Source organism: Etheostoma cragini, chromosome 4 (assembly GCF_013103735.1).
Source record: "Etheostoma cragini isolate CJK2018 chromosome 4, CSU_Ecrag_1.0, whole genome shotgun sequence".
NCBI classification, from domain to species: domain Eukaryota; kingdom Metazoa; phylum Chordata; class Actinopteri; order Perciformes; family Percidae; genus Etheostoma; species Etheostoma cragini.
In genome coordinates, this window is record NC_048410.1 from 11,598,857 (window position 1) to 11,624,895 (window position 26,039).

Below are 26,039 nucleotides of genomic sequence, written 5' to 3' on the forward strand. Positions count from 1 at the left end.
CACTTAAGTGTGACAAACATGCAAAGGAACAGGAAATGAGGAAGGGGGCAAACACTTTTTCACACCACTGTAGGTGAGTGTACAATGCGCCGTGATGTAGCTCCCCTTCAAGACCAGGCTAATGTTAGAAGTCCCTCTAGTGGACAGAACGTGTAACAACCACATGCTTATAGTGACGTTGACAATGCATACCGTAAGCCTAGAGAGGAGTAGTATAGTACATATAACACGCTGCATTTGAACATTGAATATTCAAATGTTATTTGAATACTAAAAAAACCCAAATGGAATTCAAATGGTATTATAGAGGAAGATTGACGGCGCTACTAGTCAGGCGCCATACCTTGACTAAACCAAACGTTAAGTAATAATGCATCTGACACTGGCAGTCTCCTGTTGTGCTACATTTGTGAAAGGGAAATATGAGAAAATGGCTATACTGTATATGCCCGGTTATTAAACTTTAGTTAACATTATGTATGAAAAGTAGTTCTGGCAATGACTAACACATTGATGAATCCATAAGCTACCAGCAGCAAACTATTTGCTGAAAAGGGAGTTATTATCGTGCATTTTGTGAAAGAATATAGACTGAAACTGTCAGGGTGTCAGGGTGTTTCTGTTGGGATGGTGTAAGATGTGCGCTCTTAATACCTGGTATTTAAGTATCTGTTGTGCTACGAATTCACACTTCACCGCTAGACATTTTCCAAAACACAGGGTGGGGTCAAGACATCAAATTCATTTCTACGTTTGACCACGGTGTAAAAAACATAGCATTAGTTTTAATGTAAAAAAAATATGATGGATGGAGCTGCTGTCCGTTTGTCAGTATGCAAAATATGAATGATTGATTTTGAGAAGTTAAAAGTGTGCTGTGGTTTAGCAGGGCTGTCCCACTGCTCTAAGTCTGCTGCTCTCCTTATAATACATGCATGCCTGAAGAATCGGTCTGTGCGATAATGCATATGTAGTCATGCACACAAAATTGTCATTGATGATTTGACCTGAAACTCACACAGTCATACTGAGCTAAAAGATTAAATGAAACTTAAGTGCATTGAGGTGGATTTTCTCCTACTCATTCTCATACATCCACATTAACAACCATTTGCTTTGTAACATTTTCTGTAATTTCTGTCTTAAAACTGACCTAACAAAATACCAGTGTTTACAAATGTGCTTGATCTTTTAGTGTATCGGAGAATACAGAGTAACAATCCTAGTGTTATAGTATTGGGCCGGGCTGTTTTCAGTAGTATTCCATAAAGTATTGTAAGGTTTTTTGATACAGTAGGGTTTCTTAAACAACATTTTGACAATGACAAAGCATCATCTTGAGTAGCAAACTCAAATAACTAATTGATGACATTTATTATCCAAAAGGTCAACTTTATCATAACTACATCACAATGTTGTGCAAAAACAATTGTCTGGTCATTACTTAACACCATACCTCAGGAGCGGAAGGAGAGCTTGTGATACTATATTTTACATTTGGTTGCATACTGAATTGGTGACACTTACCGCGGGTTCCCACCTTGAAACTGTGGTGATTGTATAGATATGTGCAAATCATCCACATTTTGCAAAAAAAAAAACTTTTTATTAAATCACTTCAAAGTCTTCACTACATGTATTATGAGTCTAGACAAACATGGATGTAAACTGCAACTTGACTGGTTGGTGGAGGCAGAATAGCGCCAATGCGTTAATTTTCTATTTTCTTTTTTTGCAGCATGGATGGTGGGGAGCTTTTTAGTCGAATCCAGGACAGAGGGGACCAGGCCTTTACAGAGAGAGGTAATAAGCTTGTGTTGACCTAATAACAATCACAACAATTCTTACAATTCTGTTTTATTTTATTACATGGCACACTGTTTCAGATAAAGTACTGCATCCACAGAGACATAATACAAGTGGCACATACTGACACTTGCTAAATACATAAAGTTTATTGTTATGATGCACAACATCAGGCAACACCTATTGGTGTCTTTACATTTGCTGCACTGTGTTGAGATATATGACCATTACATCTGCTAAATAGTGCAGTATTCAAGTCACTTGTAATCTGTTAAAAAAGCTTTTGGTCTCTGGTCTTTAGAGGCATCTGACATCATGAAGAGCATAGGAGAGGCCATTCAGTTCCTGCATGCCATCAACATTGCACACAGAGACGTCAAGGTTTGTATTGTAACATTGTATTATCACACTACTTAATAAGGAATTTCCTTGCTCTTTACCAAGAAATTAAAGCAATCTCAGGGTTTTTTAAAGAAGACTTTTGAAGCTGCAGTAACAACTCCATACTGCTTGTTTGTCTTCTGGCTGGCTTCTCGAATCCTACCTGCAGCCAGAGAATTTACTGTATTCCACGAAGAGGCCCAATGCCCTGCTCAAACTCACAGATTTTGGCTTTGCCAAGGAGACCACTTCACACAACTCTTTAGCAACCCCCTGCTACACACCCTACTATGTTGGTAAGGATCTGTTTCTGTGTGTACTCTCATAATCAACTCAACGTGTTGCTTATTTGTAAACAGGTTAATATTACATAATGTCTCTTCTTTTCTATCCCATGCTTCACCCTTTATTCCTTCCTTTCTGTCTGCAGCTCCAGAGGTTCTGGGCCCAGAGAAATATGACAAGTCATGTGACATGTGGTCATTGGGTGTCATTATGTATATCCTGTAAGTCCGCTTTTTGCATTTCTGAACTTTTTATTGCATTAGGTTATTACTTGGTGCTGTAACTAATACTTACATTTTAAATCAACAGGTTGTGTGGATACCCTCCTTTTTATTCTAACCATGGTCTAGCCATCTCTCCTGGGATGAAGAAGAGGATCAGGATGGGCCAATATGAGTTTCCCAACCCTGAATGGTCTGATGTATCAGAGGAAGGTCAGGAAACACTTATAATTTCTAGGGGTGGAACGGTACACAGAAGTCACGGTTCGGTTTATACCTTGGTTCAGACATCGTGGTTCAAACCAAAAATGCTATTTAGTGCGACAGGCATACCTTTGCAAACTGGCCACGACCTCCCGTAGCTTCTCAGCTAGGTGAGTGCTTGTGTGCTGCTTGTACAGGGGCCGCGGCTGTAGAACTGATGCTTTTGTTTCCCTCTCAGAGTCGATAAAATGACCAGTCAATGTGAGATATCTTTTTGTAGCACAAGGAGACGGACAGTTTTTTTTGGTCTTGTTCCAGGGATTGGCACATCTGGGGATGGCATTGGATATGCATTAGCATGTTAAATGTATTTCCATTCAAATACCCGACAACTGCTGAACCATGCTGACACACAGTCCTTGTCTTAGCCACCACTCTCTCGCTTTACTACTGTAATTGGCTGGGAAACTCATGTTTTCCCAAACGTGCAATCTTAAAGAGTCCTGCAGGTACTCTAACTCTTGTGGGTTGCCACCACTCGCCAAAGGTTAGGCTATTTGTCCATATTAGTGTGCTGCTAGCTCTAACTCACTCACTGGACCGGAGGCGAAGCTTGGTTAGCGGCTACATAGCTTCAGGGCTAAGGCGGGGCTACAGGTTAGGTGTCCCTAAGAAACATGTATCTAACAGTAGTTAAGCATTACATTAATTAATTTGCATGAAAGTTTTATTTATTTTTATACTGTGTTTTCTCCGTGTAAATTCATCTATCAAACCAAGACACCCGTACTGTTTTGGTTCATTACAAATACGTGTACTGTTCCACCCCTAATACCTACACTCTGTTTATGGTATATGGGCACTGGAGGTGTTAAATTTAATTATAAAAAACTGTTCAGACTTCTTCAAACTTATTACGTAAATTATTATTTGGTTCATAAAGTAATGTATCCCTTCTTAAAAGTATTGTGTGAAGAGAACTTGTTGGGTTGACAAACCTAAGCTTTGCTCCTGTGTTAAATTGGGGAAAAACCATAAAAGTCAAAAATACCAGTTCATTACAATGCGTATGTTCCCAAGCTCCTGCGGGCAGCCTTGATAAAGCATCTCCCTTACACGTGACAAACAAGCTGGCTTTTGGTCTTACCCTTCCGATCAAGAAATTGAAACTGATGCAGGTGTTTCATCTCCTATTTGCAACAGTCATTCACAACTATTGAAAGTGGTTTGTTATTTCCTGAGTAATGCAAAGCTTTTAGAAAGAAAAGAGAAGCTACTGAATAGGGCTGCACGATTATGGCCAAAATGATAATCACGATTATTTTGATCAATGTTGAGATCACGAATAATTATCATGATTATTTGTTGATTTGAACCGAAACACATTTTATTGTCACTTAAAGCAGTTATTATTTGCCTAAAGGCTATTTATAAAGGTTGAATGGCGATACATGACATATACCTCTATATTATTTTACAATGTGGGATAAATGTTTAGTTTAAGGTAGGGCTGCAAGATTATGGCCAAAATGATAATCACGATTATTTTGATCAATATTGTGATCACGATTAATTATCACAAGAATTTGTTGAGTTTAACCAAAACATATTTTAATGTCACGTAGGCTACTTATAATTGCTTTTGCATCCATATTATGCAACATTCTTCTTATGCTGACATACAGCTGCAACACATTTAAATGAAAATTAACTATCTGAAATAAATAGCGTAGGATATACTGTATATATTTTTTTATGTATCTCTGAGAAAGCTCCTTCACTTGTTTTCCACAATAACTGATTAAAAGAGATAGGGAGAGAGGGGGAGTGCGATGGACGGATCACAGAGTGATGGCTAACTCATTATTAATGGGTCCAGCACGGGTTGAGAGGCAGGTCGATGAAGTTACACACGTGTGTATGAAATAGCTGTATCGTCACTGTGCTGCATTTTTATGAACTATGATATTCTGACCATGGGTCATACCTCTCGCCCAGGTCCAGCAGGCTCCTTCTCACACAATACTACTCTACGAACTGAAGTTTGTTGCATTCAATAACTTCTTCTGTGTTTTTCGCTGTGGCGGCTGCAACAGCAGAGTTACCAGCGGAAACACTGGTACAAATACAAGTTTGCCTCTCATGCATAACAATAGACGGCTGTGTTAACAACAATTAAAACTGGACAAATGTCAGAGGTGTGGACCGGTGCCGCTGTGTGGCGTGGCTGCGCGGCAACTAAGGAGAGAGAGAGTAAAGGAGAGATCCAACACAGGCACGGCTTTACAGAACTAATGGGTCATGTAACGCAAAATCAAACCATATCGATATTAACAACATTGCTTTGTTTTGTGGAGATGCAGCGGATGCGAGGACATTAGGTGCACCGGTGCGACCTAGAGGAAAAATATAACTCGCGCCCTAGAGCCCTTTGAGCTAAAAGACACTAGCACTGGTTACTGCTGTTTGAAAAACAACACAGACAGAAATTAGAAATATTGTATTTACTACTAAACTGGTAAACCTACCTGGTAGACCCACGTATAACTGACTATCTGTTGAATTTTCATCACGTTACTTTATACTCTGTGACTGTCTACATCTACAAACTAAGCTGCACGGTGCAGGAAACAACTCTGACAGCACATGATTAGACAGTGGTTTACGGAGCGTTAGATTAGCTTTGCAAAATCAAAACGGAGCGCTCTGTGTACAGAATGACGCATTTAAAATATTGCTCGATCACACAAATTTGATTGTGTGAAGCCAAAATTGGGATTGTGAATCAAATGCGATTAATTGTGCAGCCCCACTACTGCCCCAATATCTTCCTCTAACAGAGGTGTGTAGAACAACTAAAGAGCCGTATTACAAAACTCAAGAACCAACGCAATCCTTCCTGTCAATGTGTACTCTTCCACATGCTCTCACAGTAGGATTTCTCAGTTACTTTTAGATTACATCAGTTCATACTAGGATTAACTATCTGGCCGATTAACTACCAGACCGTAGTGTGCTTTAGCCCAGCCTCTCAAATCTCCCACGCTTTTCTTTGTCACAGGTCACATAACCTACATTTGAAAATACGATACTGTGAACCCTGCTGCCTGCATGTATAAATAATGTACAGATACTGCATGTCTCATCAAAATACATAAACTATATACAAGAGAGTATAACAATGGTCTTGTTTGGCACCCTTCATACAGGGCCAGGGGCCTCAATCTGAGTTTTCTGAATATTAATATTAATCTGTCTGCTTGTAATTGTGTTCACTGTTTTGTGGTTTTAAATGTCAGTGTCACACTTACTTGGCCCTTTCGATATGGCTTTTCTTTTTTATGTCCCTTCCTTATTTAATGATGTAAATAATTGTGTTTGCAGCTAAACAACTGATTAGGACCCTCCTTAAGACTGAGCCGACGCAAAGGATGACCATCACAGACTTCATGAATCATCCATGGATCAATGTAAGCACATGCACTATTGTGTATTTTTTAGCTCACTTCCGTACCGTCTTTTCAACTTAATTGCTCTGGCTGACATTTCCTTCTCCCTACAGCAATCGATGGAGGTTCCCCAGACCCCACTTCATACCAGCCGGGTCCTAAAGGAGGAGAAGGACGCATGGGAGGATGTCAAGGTTCGTTGTCTTTCTTTTTGCATCATTTTGGCATCATTTTTGCAAGTTTAGCTTCCAAAGAAAAATAGAAAAAGACACACTCTCTGTGTGTAACGTATGCTACATTAAATAGAAAAAAATTCTTTATCTGCAAGACTTTTTACCTGCTACCCACTCTAAATGTTTGATTTATAAAAGAATCCTTCCAGTTATATCAGAAAATACCTGTGGTTAGACTAATAAACTACAATGTTTACTCCATACTGGTTGGTTACTTCATTTACTGTTTCTTAGTGGTATTTAGTCTAAAAAGCACAATGTTGTGGTTAGCTCAGTTGGTAGAGCCGGCGCACATACTTATATAGAGGTTAGGGCTGCAGAATTAATCCAATTTTAATCACGATCGTGATTTTGACTCCCCGCAATCAAATTTGCGTGATTGAGCGATTATTTTTTTAGCGCGTCATTTCATAGAACGCAGAGTTTTTTTGCAAAGCGCATCTACCGCTCTGTAAACAACTTCCTGCTCATCAGCCAGTCAGTTGTTCCCCGCATCGCGCAGCTTAGTTTCTAGATAGAGACAATCACACTGGACAGTGTAACATGAGGAAAATTCAACAGATGCAGTCGGTTATACGTCGGTCTCAAGGTTTAGCAGTTTACCAGTAAACGCAACATTTTGTTGTTGTAATTTTTCAGGAGGAAATGACCAGTGCCTTGGCAACAATGAGGGTTGACTATGAGCAAATCAAGATCAAGACCATTGAGGACTCGACCAATCCACTGCTAACGAAACGGAGGAAGAAAGCCAGTAACCCCATGCAGGACCCACAGCCTGCTGCCCACTGAAAGATGCATGCGTGCACATACAGACACAGGTTGTAAAAAGGAAGCAATAATTTGTCGACACACGAGTCGCGTTGCATGGATTTTTTTCAGTGTTTTATTTTTCATGGCAAATGTTTTGTAGGAGTGTTTGTTTTTATTACTCTACCATTTTAACAAACCCACCACTCTGCTCTGCCAGAGAGGACGTTGACCTGTGTTTTTACACCAGTGAAGAGATTATGAATTATAGAAAAGGAGAGAAGAGGGAATTGGTGAGCTATCTCTCCTCTCTCAAATATCAGGTTGTGTACTCAGAGGGGCTTGGATGTTGAAATAGGACATAAAGCCTTAGCATTAGCGGTAGTTCTCTTTCACCCAGCAGCCCTGTTCTAACTCTAGGCCCCAACCTGTGAATGTTAAATCAAATGGCTAAATCCCAAAAATGAAAGCAAGGGAAGGTTTCTTTTTCGTACATGCAAAGTAAGCAAATGTATTTTGAACTGACAAGTGGAATGTAAGGACTCTGTCCCTGACTGTTGGAATTAGCTGGAAATAGGTACCCATCTCTGGGACTTAAAGTGGGCCAGGTTCTGTCAGGTTCAGTTTGTCTTTATGAATGTTAAACGGAGGCCTATGCACTCACAAAGGCTGTGTGCCATTCTGACGGAGCACCTCACAAAGGCCCCTCTCTCCTACCTTAATCTACGCTTGTTTTTCAGGTACATAGTTTATAGGGCAGAGATGGACGCCACGTTTAAGACAAGAAACTGGCTCAACCTTTCTCCCACATGTAGCTCATTGGAGAGTGGGTGCCAACTGATACTGTATTTTTTCATGAATTTTATGAACATATTAGCATAGGCCTTGCTGAGTGTTGCTAAAGCAGCAGATTACTTTTAACCGCTACCTACCATTTGGTTCAGGCTTTTACTAATGTAATGCTTCCCAATTTATACCATTGCCAGATTATATTTCAGGTTAATGCTATGCAGATGTGTTTGTCAGCTTGAAGTACTGCTAGGGACTTTTCATTATTGTTGATTTCTGTTTGCAAATGTGTTGGAGAGATGTTGTGCAACAATAGGCAGTGTTTGTGTGTTATGTAAGCAGTAGCACACACTCTGTGGAATACGCAATTCAGACAGACCGGGCAAGCTTCAGAGGTCTCTCTGAAAGATATCTTAGTTACTGTTGGTTGCACTAGCTCAACTGTCAGGAGGCTCAGTGGGACTAATCTGGTGCAGTGCCAGTGTTCTCCCAACACTTCTCCTCATACACTTCCTGTAGGATTAATAGGAAGCAGTCAGTACTTTAGAGCTGCTCCTCATCTTAGAGCAGAATCTTTGACAATACCACCAGCAAGCTGTCATCACACGTAGACGGGGGTGTGATTCCCGGATTTCTCTTCAACGTTCTTGTTCTTGTTCTTGTCTGGTTGCGTCTTCAACGCAACCAGACACTTCCAGCTCACTTGGGATCATGGGAAATTGTGTTAATTTTGGTCCACTTCAGTTTGTAAAATCACATCACCTGTCACATTGCACCTACAAATCTCACTGTAAAAATGTTCATTGAATGTTTATCAATGTTCCTTCTGTTTTGTTTTTGTCCTTCTCAATACCTTTTTTGTAGTGAAAACACAGATATGTCTCCTTACCCCCCCCCGTCATTAAGTCTGTTCAATGCTCCCCCTGCCATACTTTTGTCTGCTTCAGCTTTGGATTAAAAAACACCTAAAACACAAACCTGCTCTCTTATCTCCATTTCTGCGTACAAAATAACTATGGTAGTGTACAATGGATGGATAAAATGAGAAAAAAAGAGAAAAGAGAACCATAAGGTGTTTGTCTAGTTGTTACATGTTTGTTTGGGGTTTATATTCAGTTGATCAATAACCTCTCAAATTTAAACATTATCTGTATTTGACATTTGCTTCAACATTGACAGAACCTTTCTCAAGTCTCCGACTATGACTCAGGTTGCCGGGTTGGCTTGGGATTTGTGGCTTTGACACGGGGTGCACAGACTCAACTCGTGACAAACTTGTATCATACTTGCTAGCATGAGTGACTCCTGGAATATACACATTTGCGTAGCAAAAGAGTGTGGTAGTATTGAGTCAACACAGACATTTGCCAACACTGGGGTATTTAGTGCAGCTTCCCGCTAACGCATAAGCTTATTTCTCTTCAGGTGCGAGGCAGCCGTAGGCACTCAGCTTCCAGCTTTGAGTGTGACGAAACCTACAGTCATCTCTCTCTCTCAGGTAAGTGAGAAAGGGGGTAAACGGGGCTTCAGGGGAGTTCCTCATGATAGTAGTCCTGTGGAGGTTCTACCCCCTTACCCCACCCATTACAGATCTCAGGACACCCAGCACGCTCTTCAGAAGGGGCGCATGGCACCCTTCTCCATTTTGTTTTCTGATAGGTGGGAACAAAATAACGTCTATAATTCTCAAGTAATCACTAAGCCACCTTATCAACAGTTTAATATCAGAGGATGTCCATCATTTGTTCACAAATATGAAAACAAGCATTACATAATTTATTCTAGGTGATAAACTCAAATGTGCCAGTACTGTGTACAGACATTTTTAAAAGTGTGGGGGAAATATAAAGGATCGAGAGTTCTCAGTTAATGTGGTAAGACACGGCTCAGAGTTCTTTGAAGTGGCGTGCCATCCTGATTCTCACGTATCTTCAGACATGAGGGTGCTGATTGACCTGCCCGAGACAAGGTAGCAGTTAGAGGCCACACTGCCTCAACGCAAAACACCCACAGCTTGAACTGTAGCAAGGTTTATAGACATGATCAAATGGGAAGCGGTTTCACTTTTACATGCAACAGTGGCCAATCATTCACATATGCTGAGAAATCAGTTTTTACTGTCAGGGTATATGTTGCTGGTTGTATTTTTTTTTTTTTTTTTTGTGTCTTTTTCAAGTGTAATGTATTGACATCTTTGATGAACAGACTGGTCATAATAGAAAGCGGATGTCACTTTGCACTAAGGCATCAGCAGCACATTTGGAACAATTTCATCTTGTACTTGACTCATCAGGTGTAAGCAGAAACCTCAAACATGAGCCTTCACGATTCAAAATGAAAAACAACGGATGTCTTTGACAACCTTTGCAATGTCTGCTGTTCTACTCATGGATGTTTTTAGTGGCACGTGTATGAATATTTCCAAAATGAACTTTTCTAAATCAAATGTGCCCACAAAAGTTGGAATAAACAAACCTTTTAGGTCACAAACTCTATGGAGACCGGAACTTTTTTCATGTTCATTTTTTTAAAGAAATCCTATAAACACACACACATATATTACTAAATGGCTGTATGGGAAATATTTGGTGGGGTGGGGGGCTCAGAGGAGAGGGAGAGTTAAGCTGCCATCATGAGCTTGGAGGACCAATCGGCTTTAGAAAAGCCCTAACACCTTTCCAAAGTGGGATTAGAGAGGGAGGAGGGGGAGGCTGTGTACGAAGACTTCTGTAACTTTCTCAAAAGTGACCATGATTCACCGCCTCATCACGACGGGATTGGTCTCCTGTGCAGTGGTGAGACAGGAGCTAGGGTTAGAACTTCTCTCTAGAGCTCTATTTCTTTCTTTTTTGACATAACCATTTCTATCCCTTTTCATGTGAACAACCTTATGAATGCCTTCTAGGGGAGACTATAAAAATGTGCTGCCTCATCCTTTTATTGAAACGTTATCGTGTCCCCCCCCCCCCCCCCCCCCCCCCCTCTCACTGACAGATGGCTTAAGGGAAAGAAATTATACATGGTGGGAGAGCAGATGAAGATGTTTCCGCTTTTACTCATTACACAGTTAGATTTCTTTATTCATTTTGGAACGAACAATTAATCAGCTCTTTGTTAGCAATAGAACGTTGTCTGTTTTGTCTCTATTTTGCCATTTATTATTTTGGGTATTGGAGGAATATCGAGTCAGCGGAGCGTCAAAAGAAATAATTTGGAATGATGTGGAAGGCTTTTCTTAATAAGATTTAGCACCTCATCCCTGTATTTGTATACAGTCCCTAATAATGATTTGCTGAGGTTTTTTGAAGTAGGCGTAAAAGTTAAATAATGAAAGGCAGTAGGATTTGAAACCAGGACTTTCTTGTTGTGTTTTTTTTTTTTTTTAAATATCTTAACTTTTGAGGTGAAAGTGGTGTGCCAAGGTAGAGCCATATCATAATAAAAGTAAAACAATTTGACCTTTTGATTATGATCCTTCAAAACAGTGATTCTGCATTTTGGATCAAAGTCCCTACGGTGTGGAGCCAGTAACGTATGGTCTCGATTTGTTTTCTCACGTTAACTTGAAACCATTGCTCTCTGTACAGACACACACACAGTCATTACATAACAGCCAGACATGAGCTAAACCAGCAGGTTAACAGCCATGCTGTTCAAAATGTAAACACAGATTTTAGGGAGACTAAAGTCTTAACCAACACTTTAAGAACTTTTAAAACAATGAACACAACACTGATTACAGTGACTTTAAGGAAACTATTATTAATATTCTCAAAATAAGATTGATCATGCTTTATCAGACAATTGTCATGAATGATATCTTTGCATAAGGCACTGTCATCGCTGGAGTGATACTATTCAGATCATTCTATGTTGACTAAGCAAGTGACAGATAAAACGTCTTAGAGTAGTTTCAGTTCAGGGGGCTGAGTCAAGTCAGGAATCTCATGTCACTTCACAGTCGATGCTCATATGTACATTCAAATGTTATTAGAGGGTTATCTTTTAGAACCCTTACTGTTCATATTTCATTGCTTAGCTGTAAATGTATAATGGTACAGCTGATGAATTCAACCCTGCAGTTACCCCCCCTGCCTGTCACTGTGATGATGTTGACATAATAAAAATTCAAAAGATTTTTATGCAGGGCAGCTCTTTTTTACCGTGTGCTCCTTCTGTTTTATTGTGCGTGCATGCGTGTGTGTGTGTGTGTGCATCAACTATGCAACTGCATATGCCGTGAGGGTGAGGCTGGCTAGTTACGGTAAGTTAAGTACAGCGCTGCTGCTGGTAAGTGTTGTATATGGGTCACGTTTGAGGTTAGTGCAGCAGCACGTTGAGTTTACGCTAAGTGGTTCCCCACATTTAGACAGCAGAACTGCAGGATGTGATGTTTTCAGCACTCTACCAATTACACATTCCTAATAAATGGCGCAGTAGCAGCTGCATTATCTTGGGGAAATAAAATCAAAAGAGTAATTCATATCAAAAAGTCATTTATTAATCTACAACAATACAATATTGGTCATCATAAATAAAAGAAAATGTATATGATACAAATAAATATCACAGCTTCATTAGCAACAGTTTTAGTTGTAACTTCATATGTAGGACTCAATATGGTCTTGACACAGAAACTTGTCCTCAGGACAAAACCAGAAGTCTTTGGATGAGTAAGACATCGGATCATCAGGCTACAATATGTGGCAACACTAATACCACTGGAAATACTGTCTCATTCATTGCAAAAGAGTGTAAGCGTCAAGGCTGTCTTTTCTTTTTCCTGAGATGAACAAGGTCACATTTTGTTTAGGGTCAGCGGGTCCTTAAACAACGGCTATTCTGTTTCTTTGCCGTTTAGAAGCCAGATATGTCTCAATGTAGTTAAACAGCAGATCGAGCTCGCTCATGGCCTTATATGGACCTTTACTCTGCATCTGTGGACAAACACATGGTTCTGTTAATAAGATTATCTGTTGAAATACAGGCAAACTATATTTGAAAAACACAAATATTTTTACAATTAATGATAAAATGTCAACACTCACCTGAGTGTAAGTAGAGTTGAGGTTTTTGATGTCAAACTGTTTCTTGCAGGAAAAGTAATGTCTCTATAGGAGGAACAACATAAAAAAAGATGATGTTACCACATGGGTTACCAACTTTCATTTGACAGTCAAGCCTAAATGCAGCCAATACCACCCACCACGCAGAAGTAGCAGCAAGCCATTCCTTCTATTACCCTTTTGTAAGAACTGGATGATGCACAGCAGTTATGCACGCTACTGCAGTTGAAGAATCGCTGACTAATGCAATATAATGACCTATCCCGTGAGCCCCTCTTCCCCTTTGTGTCATGGTCACCCATTTTCCTCAATAGTGCGGGGAATATTCGGTTGGTTTTAGGATGCAGTTCAAATCTAGAAGGAGGTTTCGATGGTTTCGCTGTGTCAGACTTGGGCTAGACCGGGTCAATCGCATGTAGACCTATCCCTGAAACTTATTCCGCACGTGTTTCATGAGCAACAATTCGCGCTTAGTCCACTACCAAATGGAACCTAGTAGGCTACAGTGCAATCAGTAAAAAAAACATATTTTTAATCAAGGACTAGGGTTACTTCTATTGTTGAAAGTAAAAATATTAAACTTGGAGGTCCATTTTAATTCTGTTCCTCACTAAATAGTCTAAATTCTGCTGCAAATTGCGCACTGAATGCTATATATTATATATTGTATTCGATATATATTATCTAAAACTACATCCGAGCTTTTGGCACCGCGCGCTCCCGGTGCGTATTTACATCTATTTCTCTCAGTAGTAGTAACACGTGTGTCAGCTACTCACACATTTGGTGACGTCCCTCTTGAGGTCGTCGAAGATTTGATGTATGGACTCCATGTAAGGCTTTAAGTTATTGGTGTCCTCCGTCACTCCGGCCATGGCTGTGGGGAGAACCGTGCTCAGATAAAACTCCAGTATGCTGTTCATAGCGTGGCAGGCAAACGGACTCTATAAGGAGAAGGAAAAGGAGAAGGAAGCACCAAGGTGGTTATGCAATGTCGTTTAACTCTTTACTGGCGGGCACCGTGTTCGCATTGTCGAATAATTTCAGGCTTTTTGTATTTTCTGATTATACTTTAAAAGCAATGCATTTGTTAAGACTGTGAAGGAACTTCGTGTAGAGTTAAACAAAAACGGAACAAAAAAAAGGAACTTACTTTAAAAGAGTCCTCGACGCTCTGGTCTAGCAGCGCTGTGTCCAAGTCATCGTTTGCTTCCTGTAGACAGAAGAAAAACTTTATCTCAGTGCCAGCAGAGGCAGACAGACAGAGATGAGCAAGTGCAGCATCACCTGGAGACTGACAGGACTACATGGACGCACGTATCCGAATGATGCTGCGTTCACTGTCAAGGTGCAAGGTTAGAGTCAATGTTGTGCTTTTACTCACATAGAAGTCTCTGATTTGTAAATAGTCCTCTCTGAGCTTCTTTAGCCTGGCAGGGAAGCCCTCCACGAAACGACAGCACTGGTTATTGCACGTGATGGGAGAACAGGAGGCTGTGCTGAAGAAAGCCAAGAGAACCAGGACGGACAGGAGGAGAGACCGAGGAGTCATGCTGGACACGCAGATTGGATGGATCTTCTAGAAGCAGAGAATAGAAGAGAAGAGTGGGCCCTCAGGAGGAAAGATGCTGCTGGCTCAGTGGACGTATGAAGTTTGACTTCTGAGAGACGATATTCTTCTTAGGATCTCGATGAAGAGCTGAGAAGAGAAAGGTGCATATATATTTTGGCTCAATTTTTGTCTGTATTTATAGCCAAAATTGGGACAGATACCTGAGGGAGGAGACTGACTGGAAGACAAACGGTTAAACATGCTTCATACATGCGGGGAATTTTTGGTGTCATTACATACTCCTCCCATGAGAAAGGCTGGTGATAGAGCTCAAAATCTTGAACTCTCAAAGAAAAGAAAAAAAGTGACATAGCACGTTTGGAAATTCTGACATGACACATTTTTCTTTTTTATCATGTTTTTTAATAGTATTATATAAATACTATTCATTGTAATTAGAATATTAATACATGTTCTGTGTTACTTTTATCAGTGTAGTGTGGATGACAATGTCAAACACATGAAGTGCAGTAACATTGCCTTTGCCTGATAAATAAGCACAGTAATCATAAATCATCATTATAGGTGCAAAAAATAATGTTTAAAATGGCATAAAATGTAAATCACATTATATTCCATGTATTCACAACAACAGAGGAAATAGTTCCATTCAGATGGAAATGATATTAATCTGTGGTTTGTGTATGATGACGCTGTGGATTCCCTCTGTACGCCAGACGTGTAATATAAAACACATGACGTCATCATCTTTGCTTTTTGCTTATGTGATTGAGGTCATGGTCTTTCTCTTTGGGGAGGTTTACATATTCATAGACAAATTTTAAATGTCTTTATAAATGGAGAAACTACATAATGAAGTGTTTCGGGACTCTTAGTTGTGGCAGCATAAGGGGTGTTTTCCCGTCAGTACTTTTTCTCTTGTATGGAATGCCCGTTTATCCACAATTAACGTCTCTGTCGCTCAAGTTTACATTTTGTTTTGTTGGGCAACACTGGTATTTTAAAAAGTGTTGTCAGCAAAATCATTCCTAGTGATTATCTGTACAAGTCAAAGTTCAGTTACTGGATAAAGTGTCTGTCGTGGTGAAGATAACACAGTGTGCTTTTCCAAAAAGTAAAATAACTAAAAAACAAATGCCAGACAAATGTGGATAAACAGTGCAACAATGTTTTTTAGTTTTTTCCTAAAAGGCCCTAAAGTACGGAAGATTTTAAATGCCTAAATTTAAACAAATAAATACATATGTAATATTCATTGTAATTTGCATTCATGCATTTACAGCGTCATAATCAAATAAAAAAGATATGTTAAAAGAGCAAAAACAGAATCATTGTTTTTATTGAATTTTCCATGTCACAATATAATACAATTACGACACAGAAAACAAAGAGTAGAGTAGGGTAGCCAAGAAATGTAATCCGTGAATGTCCAAACACCTTGTTACACCGACGACCCCCACAAGCCATAGTGCAGAGGTGTGTTGCATTTCAGTGTTGTCCAGGAGAGTAGAGTGGATTTTTCTCAGTTTTGCATGTCCATTGCGTTTCCATTTCAAAAATGAAAATGCTCCTGCTGTGCTGCACTCTGCTGGACATCACTGACATGAAATGAACCTATTCTCTTTGTTTTCTGTGAGATTTAATTTTCGAGTGTAGTCAACATTTAATTTGATTATGTGGCTGGGCCTAATTTAGCTAGGAACTTTGAATTGCAATGACCTTTCACTTGGCATTAAAAAGAATTCAACAAGAAATCAAATAAATAAAAATACACATACACAACAAAGGCAGAGAAAAGGTCTTCACCCAGGAATGATTAATTACATTTATACAGCCCTTTATGATAGACACTCAAAGCGCTCGGGGGGTTGGGGGGGGACAACTGCACTCTAACACAACCAATGTGTAGCACCCACCTGGTCAGCAGCCTTACAACACCAGACCCTCAGCACACATCAGGTTGGTGGAGAAGGAGGGGAACATATTTTTAGTAACCAACGGAGACACAACGAGAACATGCAAACCCCACAAAGAAAGGCCTGGGACGACCAGGGTTCCAGCCTGTTACCTTCTAGCTGTGAGGACACAGTGCTAACCACTGGGCCACCGTGCTGCTTTTAATACAGTTTTTTTTTTTATATGAAATATATTTGACCATATATTGTGACTGTTTTAACTACTTGAAAACGTCAATTTATTTTAAATCTGTTATATTAAAAACACAATAAATATACTATATGCACACATGAGCACAATTAAAAACAAAGGGACATTAATGAAATAATGAGCATTATGTCTTTGTTTGATTTGTTTTTAGTTCATAGGCACTATAAATATGATACAGTTCTGTGCATGTGTTACCTAGTTTAACACACATCATTCAAATATGTTAGTCAACATTAATGTGAAATAGTATTTTGCCAACTCTGAGTTTCAAAAGATGTAAAAGTTTAGTGGATGTTGCACCAATATTTCAAGTGTTTTGAAGTAGTTTTGCTAATATATGATTCCTTAAAGCAGCCAAAAATGTGGAATGCAAACAATTTCAAGCAGCAAATAAAGGCCTACCTTACACGTTTAAAGATGCTATATATGTACATATTGTATATACATATGTGAAATTAAGATGAGTCAGCTGTACTCAGTTTATGGGAAACCCTTCTGACTTTGGCACTAACTCTGTGTGTGTGTGTGTGTGTGTGTGTGTGTGTGTGTGTGTGTGTGTGTGTGAGAGTATGTGAGTGAATGCGCATTTAGCTGTGTGATTTCATGACTGTGTGGTTGCAACTGCATTAGAGATGCTTCTGCCAGTTTCTGCTGGGATTGTTTGTGTATGTGAGGGAGATTTTGAGTCTGCCATTAAGTCATATAGTTTTTGTTCATAAAGTAACTTAGTCAGAGCTCTTCTTTCATGCAAATAACTCATAATCCAACCCAAATACCAGATGTGATCAGAGCAACTGCTGATAAAACCAATGTCACGCACCATCATCAAGATATTTAGACATCAGTTCACAGAATTGGGGTGTCATGAAAGTATATCTATTTAATGACGATGTGCATAGCAGCATGTGAAGTATTACCAATCCAGTCTATCATGAAATATTCATCAGTCACACGTTGTTTTCCTGATTTCAGAAGTCTTTTGCACAAAAAAGCAATAATTTAGCTACGTCTCTCAAGCTCTATTTGCATTTCTTTATTGTTTTATCATTATCACCAAGGTGAAAAAAAGAATTAACTGAAAAAATAAATGAGTGAGATTCATTGAATGGCACCACTGATTTGCAAACTATAGGAATTAAAGACTACGAGTCGAGTGAGTGTGCAATTTTACTCTGTATGATTTTTTGATGGAGTAATATTGAAACTAATTTGATCACATTTTTAGATCACAATCCTCTGAGTGAGAAAATGTGTTAACCCTTTGGAGGCCTCATATCTGCAAACTAATGTTCACTCAAACCAGAGGTACAGTAAGAAGATAGTGATATTCCTTGCACTGCTTATTCTGATCAAACTGTTTCCTTCACTCAGCTCTATGTCCTGTGAACTCTGTCTCCTCGGCATTGGACAAAAGCTGAATCGGTTAAATCTTATCTTTCATGTATCACTAAGTAAGGGCGCTGTCTGCTCTGGAGATGATCACTGTGTCACTGTGACTCTTTGTTCTCTCTAGTCTTGTTAGTTTCGGATGTTGTCACTAACCGGTGCTCAGGATCTGCAGTCAGCAATACTGCGGCACATTACCTGAAACCTAACTGCTGATATCATCCAGTTGATTCAGCTTAGTTGATTATGCTTTTACATTTTTCCTCATTATTTATGCGCCACATTTTCTTTATTTGTGTTTGCATATTGAGTGTCTGCAAAGTCTACTTGCGCCTTTAGAGGAAATCTATCTGTCTTTACAAATAGATTCACCACATTTCTCTTTCAGTTTCACACCTGTCGTCTGACTGCGGATGTGTGTTTGCGTGTGTGTGTGTGTGTGTTGGGGGGGGGGGGGCATTGAATCCTTCAGAGGTCTCTTTCTGTTATTGTTTATGTCAAGTGGTTGTTGAAATATGGACAAAAATAATAGTAGTAAGTGTGTGTGTGCTAGTGTGTTAGAGTTGTCTCAATACGCCTACAAAGAAAGGAGTTACTATGAGAAATAGTAATGAGGTGACAGCGTCCTCACTACTTCACATTCATTAATGGGTGTTGTTTGACAGCTAATATGTGGGTGGGCAGAGGCCCATTATCGAGGATTTTGCAGAACGGAAAATACTTGAAATCGTATCTATGATCTACAGAGACCCCTCTGGATTTCAGATGAATTCTTTAGTCATTTAGACTTCCTCTCAGTTCATCAGTCATGGTGAATGTGAGCTGTTGTTGGCATGTCCCCTACTTCACCCTGTGGATCTGAACAACCGTGTGTCTGTGGTAGATCTTTCAATGTAACTGTGATAATAAATTTGCACATTTGAAATAAATTATTCAAATGTGCCCATTTTAGTAATGTGGATTACTAAAAAAAGATAACTTCCTCCGAAACCTTATTATTTCCACAGAGCTGAGCAAGCAACAGGAATGTATTACTGTAACCTGAAAATAAAGTAGCCCTGTCCTTCTGCTGAGCAAGACTCCTTTTGGGAGATGAAACTTAGAAATTCCCACTGAATGCAATGTTCAGTTTCACGTGGACATTGTCAATAATGTAAGATTAAAGTAGCACAAGCAGTTTTCCGGTTCAAGCAGTGATTGATATACTCCAGTGTGATGCTTCCAAAGTATGACACCTGATTCTCCATACTCTATTTATGCGCGTTAGGGTGGAAGTGCGTAAGCAAATGCATGCGTATGGCCGTTTGCATATGTATCTGTGAGGGTGTTAACCGCACTTATGTGAGCACTGCTCATTGTGATGGCTCATATTTTCCCATGGTGAGCAAACATCTGAGTGCTGAATTAGTGAAAGTAAAAATAACAGTTTCTAAATGCAATTTAAATGATGAATCACAGTTTCATTGACCCTAATTTACGTTAATTCTGTTCTTGGGTTACCAATACTTCAATGTCAAGCAAGATAGTGGGGTGGGTATGAAAAAGTGAAAAGAGGAGATATAACTCTTGTGGTCAATCATCATCATGCTGCTGCTGCTGTTGCTGATGGCAACGGCGATGCTGGCTTTGTTACATCTGCTCACCTGTAGTGGATAAAACACTGTATCTTCACAGGTTGCCACTAGAGGGCAGTAAAAAGCTTTGTTGTTTGTTGTTATCAGAATCAGAATCAGAATCAGCTTTATTGACCAGGTATGAAGAAACATTCGAGGAATTTTCCTTTGGAGCATAGTTGCTCACAATGTGCTTACACATTCAAAACAAACCAACAAACGAACAATATATACACACTAATACATACATACTCTAAACAGAAACAATCGAGAGAGATGAGTGCAATGAAGAGTCCAATAAAAATGATTTAAATGTGGAACATGAATATGAATAGTTCTGAAATAGGAAATGAGAATGATGAACAAATAATGAATAATAAGTGAGATATGAGAATGAGAATGATGAATAAATACTAAATAAATGGAATAATAGTGGAACTAGTAAACAGGTGCTGTAGAGACAGTGTTACTGGGTACAGTGTATAACTTCTAAGTTAAGACCGTTGCTGATAGTTTCAAGTCAAGGCCGCAGATGATTGATTAAAATGACACACAATTATCAATTGATCAATTTTATATTTAACATCCTTAGTTGAGTTTTAAGTCTCATACCAACTCTGAACTGGGGAAGACTGGTTTACAGAATTATGCGCCTCATTACTAGAATCAACTGCAAAATAAAACTGAGTCACTCGTTCCTCTACAAGACTTTTAAGGTTTTCTTGCTGCTATTTTGTTATTGGTATTGTGTGCGTGTGTGCGCGCGTGCGTGTGTGCGTGTAATGACTGTGGGATCGAATAGTCTTGTTGAGGCGTTATGCGTATACACTGTATGTATTTTGTTCTGTCTTGTAAAGAAAGCTTAACTACTGGTAACCAACTAACTAACTAGCTGACTAACTAACAGTTGCCTACTTACTTGAAGGTGGTATGGTAGAACACATAAAAGGAAAAAAATAATTTTACTGCTGTTGTTCAGAACAGCTTCTAATTACATAGATGAAGTTGTGTTAATAAATGAAAAATCAAAAAATATATATGTTAAATCAATAAGCTACATGATGCATGCAATTAAGATAATTACACAGTAATGTTAATAAGTGATGTAATATTTATAATACACTTTGGCATTGCTGAGTTTCTGTGTGATCATGTGTTAACGACACATGTAGGTCTCGCTGCCACCATGAGTTTCCTCTCACACAGCCACAGCAGTCCATTCCCCGACAACAGTATTTCTGAATATTTTTGTTGCACACTTAAATTCAAATAACTTTTCCACCGAACACCTCAGGTTGCCCGGCTTCTCTAGCAAACAGTTCAGTTGCTTAAAGATTTGGCCCCTCTCCTGCCACTGAATGCAAAGCATGCCCATCTCCACAATACAGTACTGCAGTATTTCAGCCTTAAGTAAAGTCATTTTAGAGTGTGATTACATTTTGAAATCCTCACAAAATACGCTGAAATTTGTAACATATTATTGGACAAAACTACAACTTTTTCTCAAAGTATTAATTAAGTAATTTCTTGGAAGATAGATTAAAACCAACTAAATATTCGTATAATCTACGAGAAATAGAATAAATTGTAGGTCACTGTGAACCCCAAATTAAATCCTGATTGAAGGGAAGCTATTTGTTCAGGTTATTTGAGATTATATTAAGTGATAATAGACAAAACATTTTACACCAGATATTTTGTTAATTAGACATGAAACATCAATAACTTATCTTAGAATCAACTAAATGATCTTACAGAAGTGAAATTAAACTTCTTCTGGGGTTTCCTTAGCACACTTTGGAATCAACTGTGAGAATGTTTGTGAGTGGATGTTCAATGAACTACACACTACACACCTTGATCGTTCTCTGTGTCCGCTCTCCATAGTGAGTTGTGCATATTTATTAATCCAACACGTCTGCTTTGAAATGAAAGCACATTCAATTGTTATATAACAAATGTACACATTTATGTATATTATTGCTGGAGTAACCCGTGAGGGCTTTGGATAGGGTGGATTCGGTACCAATGAGGAGAACCTCGGTTTTATTACTGTTTAAAGTCTTAAGGTAACGCACATCCGGCCGACAAGAGTGAAATCCGGTGGAATTTCCTGCGGCCTCGGCGCAATCACGCAAGTGAAACATCGTGGATATAGAATAGTACATGCATAATGTCTAGGCAGGCGTACGGTGTAGTTGAGCCAAACTGTGAAATTTTCCTCCTGTAATTACACATTATTCATTAAGATGTGGTGGGCTTGAACACAGTTTCAAGGTCCCTGACACTTACAGAGTTTTTGATGTCAAATGTTTTTTTTGCAGGAAAGTAATATCTATGTAAGAGGATAGAAAACTGATGTTACCACATGGGCTACAAACTATCATTTGATTATGATAAGCACAGGTTTTGAGACTAACAACTCCCTAAGTTTACCCCCCTTTCCTCTCTCTTTGCCATTAGCAAAGTAAATAGGCTACAGTCTTCTTAATAGGCGAAGGTCCTTGGTCCTCAGGATTGTGCAGTCTCAGAAGCTGAGTTAAGGGCAACAAAAACATGGTGAGCAAGCAGCAGCAGCAGCATGCCACCCCGTTGCCACCTCGTTGCCGCCTCGTATATTAAATTACCAGTCACAGGAGCCATTTCTTCTACAGAATGAGTAATTTGACCTTTGATACTTTTAAGTATATTTTGCTGATTATGCTTATGTTATTTTACAGAGAAGAGCAGACAGAAGTCTTTGTGTTGAAAGGAAACACTCAAAGTCAGTGAGTAAGAGTATTTTTTTAATGAAGTTTAAATTAAACCATTGTTAAAGTGTCTGCTAACAGTACAATAGAAGCACACATACTTCATGATAACTATGAATGCATATACACTTATGTCAATATATATATAATATATATAATATTTCACAAATATTGTATAAAAAACAGTCCACATGTTAGTGGATGAAATAATTATTAAATTAATTCAAGTACAAGTAATGTCACATCAGAAGTTAAATATCTGATGTTAGCTTGGAGACGGCAGGCACTTCTGAATGATCAAGTGTGTGTTTTCTGGCTGAGTCCCTCCAGCCACTCCAGCACAGTGTCCAGTTCTCCCATGGCCTTCAGTGCCGCCTGGTTGATTTCTAACTGCTCAATGTAAAGAAATGGAAAAAAGGACAGAGAGAACAGTGGATTTAATGATGGGCATTTCTTTATAGAAACAAATAAGTGTTGGGTTTAGATAGTCAGGATATTAGGCAAAAAAGTAGATATATAGATAAATACCTAAAAAAATCTTTTGAAAATAAGCCATATTATTTTAACGTCTTTGAGTTTTTAGGAGTGCACTGTGTCACATTTTGGGTAACATACAGAAGTAAATATTTGTATTGATAATAGTATTCTTGCAAATCCCCAACATTTCCTTTAACCCTCATAATTGTAATTTCTGTGTTAGCGGGACAAGACTGACTTGTGATAAACCTTGGCCGAAAATGCAAAAGAAACATTATTATGTTCCAATAAAGTTTTTAACCTCAAAGCTAACTTATTATGTAATGATTTGAATCCAAACTCTGTTTTAAACTTTTAATTTTTTTGGCCCAATGGACCTTTCAACTTAAAATACACTATTCACCCATGTACAACATTTTTTAGAGACTTTTTAAAGTATTAACTATAATTGTCACATATTTTATTTTGTTAGAATACCTATTTTTGAGGATATCATGAAGCCTTGATCAAATAAAAAATAAATGGTACTTTTTACTTATCAGAAAATGTGTCAAATTTCACACTAACATAATAAAAGGGTTAAGATATTGGCAAGTGATACCTAATGTCTTTATTAGATTACCTAATGTCCTAATATTCTAAATAGAATATGTTTGAATTGGACACCAACTGTATCCCATAAAGCCAGTTGAAATAATTAATTTGCCCCCTCATCAGTCCACTGTGTGAACGTCTACGTACCTTATCAAACTCAGCATGCAGGGAGTCGACTGTTCTGTGTGTGTCATCTCCACAGTGGCAGTGCTGCTCAGAACAAAGCACAATTATTAATACACATTATTGGTGTTTATAATTAAAGAACTAACAACTAAGTTTTTGAACAGCTAACTTACACATTTATGTATATCTCTTCTGAGGCTCACAAAAGCGTTGGCCAGAGCGCTGGAGCATCGTTGCTGCTGTGGGTGAGAAGAGGCGTAGTTGCTGAACACTCTCTCTACGTAGAAACGCAGCACAAGACGTAGGAAACAGCACTTTTGACCATCCTGATAGAGACAAACGAAGGTCAGATTACAGCAACTCTCACACATTCATGTTACATACTCACACACTGTTTCTAAAGCCTTTATCATTTAGAGCAGAGAAATATTTAGAATCTTTAAAGGAAGTTAGGATTGAAAGAATTACAGTACTACATGTTAAAAGACTCACCTGAACATGCTTCATCAGTGATTTGTCCAGAAGTTTCACTCCGATCTCACCGTCTCCTTCTATCTGTAACGCAAAGACCACAGAGAACAAGTGAGAATCTCTCTCTGCTCTTAGGTGTTTGCTGTGAACAGTTTCTGATATGTTTGTGTGGTAAAGGGATTGGGCCCGCATGTTATGGTGGATGCTGCATTTGTTTATTTCTATTATTTAATTTGAGTCAGTGGTTTGAAGAGTGTGTGTGCAATAAACTCACCACTTTTGATCGTATGTCAGTGTAATATTTGCGCAGTTCGTGGGTGTGAACATTGACAGAGCAGCTGTCCAGGTTCAGGGTCCGGCTCTCCACATGTTCACTCAGACAGCTGATCAGGAGGAGAAGGCAGAGAGAGCAGCCAAGCAGCATCTTCATCATCATCATCATCATCGCTGTGGTTGTCGGATGGAAGAGCTAACAGAAACATTTTGATTGTTAAATAGAGAACAAAATTCAGAAGATGCATCCAAAAAATGATCGGGAATTTGCTTATTAAATGTCTTAATCACTGTATAGAACTGTTTTTTTCTGTTGATAAACTAATAGTTAACAGTATAGCATTAAAAGCATATAATGTTCTTCAAAAATTGTATTTGCATATCATCTCTGGTTCTTTCATTTCTTGTTTCAAAATCTAAATTAATTTAAGGGTACTATCACACAACACCATGTGCTAGCACCACTTCAATTCAATTTATTTAAAGTGTCAAATCATAACAGAATTGATCTCAGGACACTTTTTCGAAAGAGTAGGTCTAGACCAAACTCACACCTTTGTTTAGACTCACCTGTGTGTGTGTTACTCAGAGGAAGAGTCCTGGGAGAGATGTGCTTCTGTGTCTCCATGCTGTCTCCTCTTATAGTAGAGTTAGGGGGATTTTACCATTGCACAGCTTGCACAGACACACACACACACACACACACACACACACACACGTGCACGCACACAAATTGGTTTACAGGAGGAGGAAGTATGTTGCAATTAAAGGAACTGATGTCTCAATACCTAATTGGATGAAAGGAAATTAACTAATGATTAAAGACTTCCTCCTCCCTGATGTAATGAGAAACTTTCGCTGTCAGTGACGCAATTATTTAATGAGTCATTTGTTAAATTCTTTTTTTAAAGATTATTTCTTTGGGCTTTTCCCTTTATTAGTGACGGTGGATAGACAGGAGAGGATCACTGGTCGGATTAGAACCCGCACTGCTGGAGTGAATAATTTATTCATCTGTGTGTTACTCATTATATCGTACTCATTTCATTATTGGGCTACTGATCTTTTAAAATGTGTTGCTCTATTCTTTCAGGGTGAAAGATGGGCATGTTTTGCACCAATATCAGTTTGTTTTTATGTTCTCCCTGACCAATCACCATGTCTCCTCTCAGGTGTTGTATGGACGTTCAGCTATTTCCTGGAACTAAAACCTCCTTTAACACATTGTAAGACATATCCCCTTGAGGAACACTCTCACCGGGCAGTGACATCACTCCTGTCAGACAAGTCCTGATCGGAATCACCTACCGAACCTGCTCACTTACCTGGCCGGTTTAACTTTTAATAGCTGCTGAAAATGCAATTCAGTGGAAAGAATCATTAGCATGGGAAGTCCAATGGAAAACAGGAATATCCTTTGGTCATGGAA

At 38.9% G+C, this 26,039-nt stretch overlaps 3 protein-coding genes and 1 long non-coding RNA gene across 4 annotated transcripts in view; 1 reads left to right on the forward strand and 3 right to left on the reverse strand.

Moving 5' to 3' along the window:
• Positions 1–8,651, forward strand: part of mapkapk2a (MAPK activated protein kinase 2a) — a 26,374-nt gene extending 17,723 nt beyond the window's left edge. The window contains exons 3-10 of the mRNA XM_034869786.1: positions 1,739–1,803; positions 2,108–2,187; positions 2,357–2,483; positions 2,618–2,693; positions 2,782–2,906; positions 6,282–6,367; positions 6,460–6,540; positions 7,219–8,651. Of these exons, the coding sequence (XP_034725677.1) occupies positions 1,739–1,803; positions 2,108–2,187; positions 2,357–2,483; positions 2,618–2,693; positions 2,782–2,906; positions 6,282–6,367; positions 6,460–6,540; positions 7,219–7,368 (790 nt within the window). The 3' untranslated portion in view covers positions 7,369–8,651. The remainder of the gene's footprint in view (positions 1–1,738; positions 1,804–2,107; positions 2,188–2,356; positions 2,484–2,617; positions 2,694–2,781; positions 2,907–6,281; positions 6,368–6,459; positions 6,541–7,218) is intronic.
• LOC117943573 overlaps positions 1–17,466 on the reverse strand; it is a 24,764-nt gene extending 7,298 nt beyond the window's left edge. The window contains exons 1-2 of the long non-coding RNA XR_004656382.1: positions 17,433–17,466; positions 10,835–10,839 (exon numbers count right to left, since the gene is read on the reverse strand). This is a non-coding gene — a long non-coding RNA (uncharacterized LOC117943573). The remainder of the gene's footprint in view (positions 1–10,834; positions 10,840–17,432) is intronic.
• On the reverse strand, positions 12,634–15,021 carry il10 (interleukin 10). Its single transcript, XM_034869787.1, has 5 exons — positions 14,566–15,021; positions 14,335–14,394; positions 13,961–14,125; positions 13,164–13,226; positions 12,634–13,052 (listed from the first exon to the last, which is right to left on the reverse strand). The coding sequence occupies exons 1-5, from the start codon at positions 14,731–14,733 to the stop codon at positions 12,942–12,944; spliced, it is 567 nt and encodes a 188-aa protein (XP_034725678.1). The 5' UTR covers positions 14,734–15,021; the 3' UTR covers positions 12,634–12,941.
• A 5,431-nt stretch (positions 17,467–22,897) lies between the features above and the next one.
• On the reverse strand, positions 22,898–24,817 carry il19l (interleukin 19 like). The gene is made up of 5 exons (XM_034870338.1): positions 24,612–24,817; positions 24,359–24,421; positions 24,040–24,192; positions 23,888–23,950; positions 22,898–23,059 (listed from the first exon to the last, which is right to left on the reverse strand). Exons 1-5 carry the CDS (start codon positions 24,780–24,782, stop codon positions 22,967–22,969), a joined length of 543 nt encoding a protein of 180 aa, XP_034726229.1. The 5' UTR covers positions 24,783–24,817; the 3' UTR covers positions 22,898–22,966.
• Between the last annotated feature and the right edge of the window lie 1,222 nt (positions 24,818–26,039).

Excerpts from the sequence above, each read along its gene's own strand:
- il10 (XM_034869787.1), bottom strand. The coding sequence starts at position 14,733 with ATGACTCCTCGGTCTCTCCTCCTGTCCGTCCTGGTTCTCTTGGCTTTC. Across the intron at positions 14,395-14,565 it reads TACAAATCAGAGACTTCTAT|GAAGCAAACGATGACTTGGA; the intron begins GTGAGTAAAAGC and ends TTCTGTCTACAG. Across the intron at positions 14,126-14,334 it reads GCGTCGAGGACTCTTTTAAA|AGTCCGTTTGCCTGCCACGC; the intron begins GTAAGTTCCTTT and ends TTCTCCTTATAG.
- il19l (XM_034870338.1), bottom strand. The coding sequence starts at position 24,782 with ATGATGATGATGATGATGAAGATGCTGCTTGGCTGCTCTCTCTGCCTT. Across the intron at positions 24,193-24,358 it reads CACTGATGAAGCATGTTCAG|GATGGTCAAAAGTGCTGTTT; the intron begins GTGAGTCTTTTA and ends TGTCTCTATCAG. Across the intron at positions 23,060-23,887 it reads TGCATGCTGAGTTTGATAAG|TTAGAAATCAACCAGGCGGC; the intron begins GTACGTAGACGT and ends TACATTGAGCAG.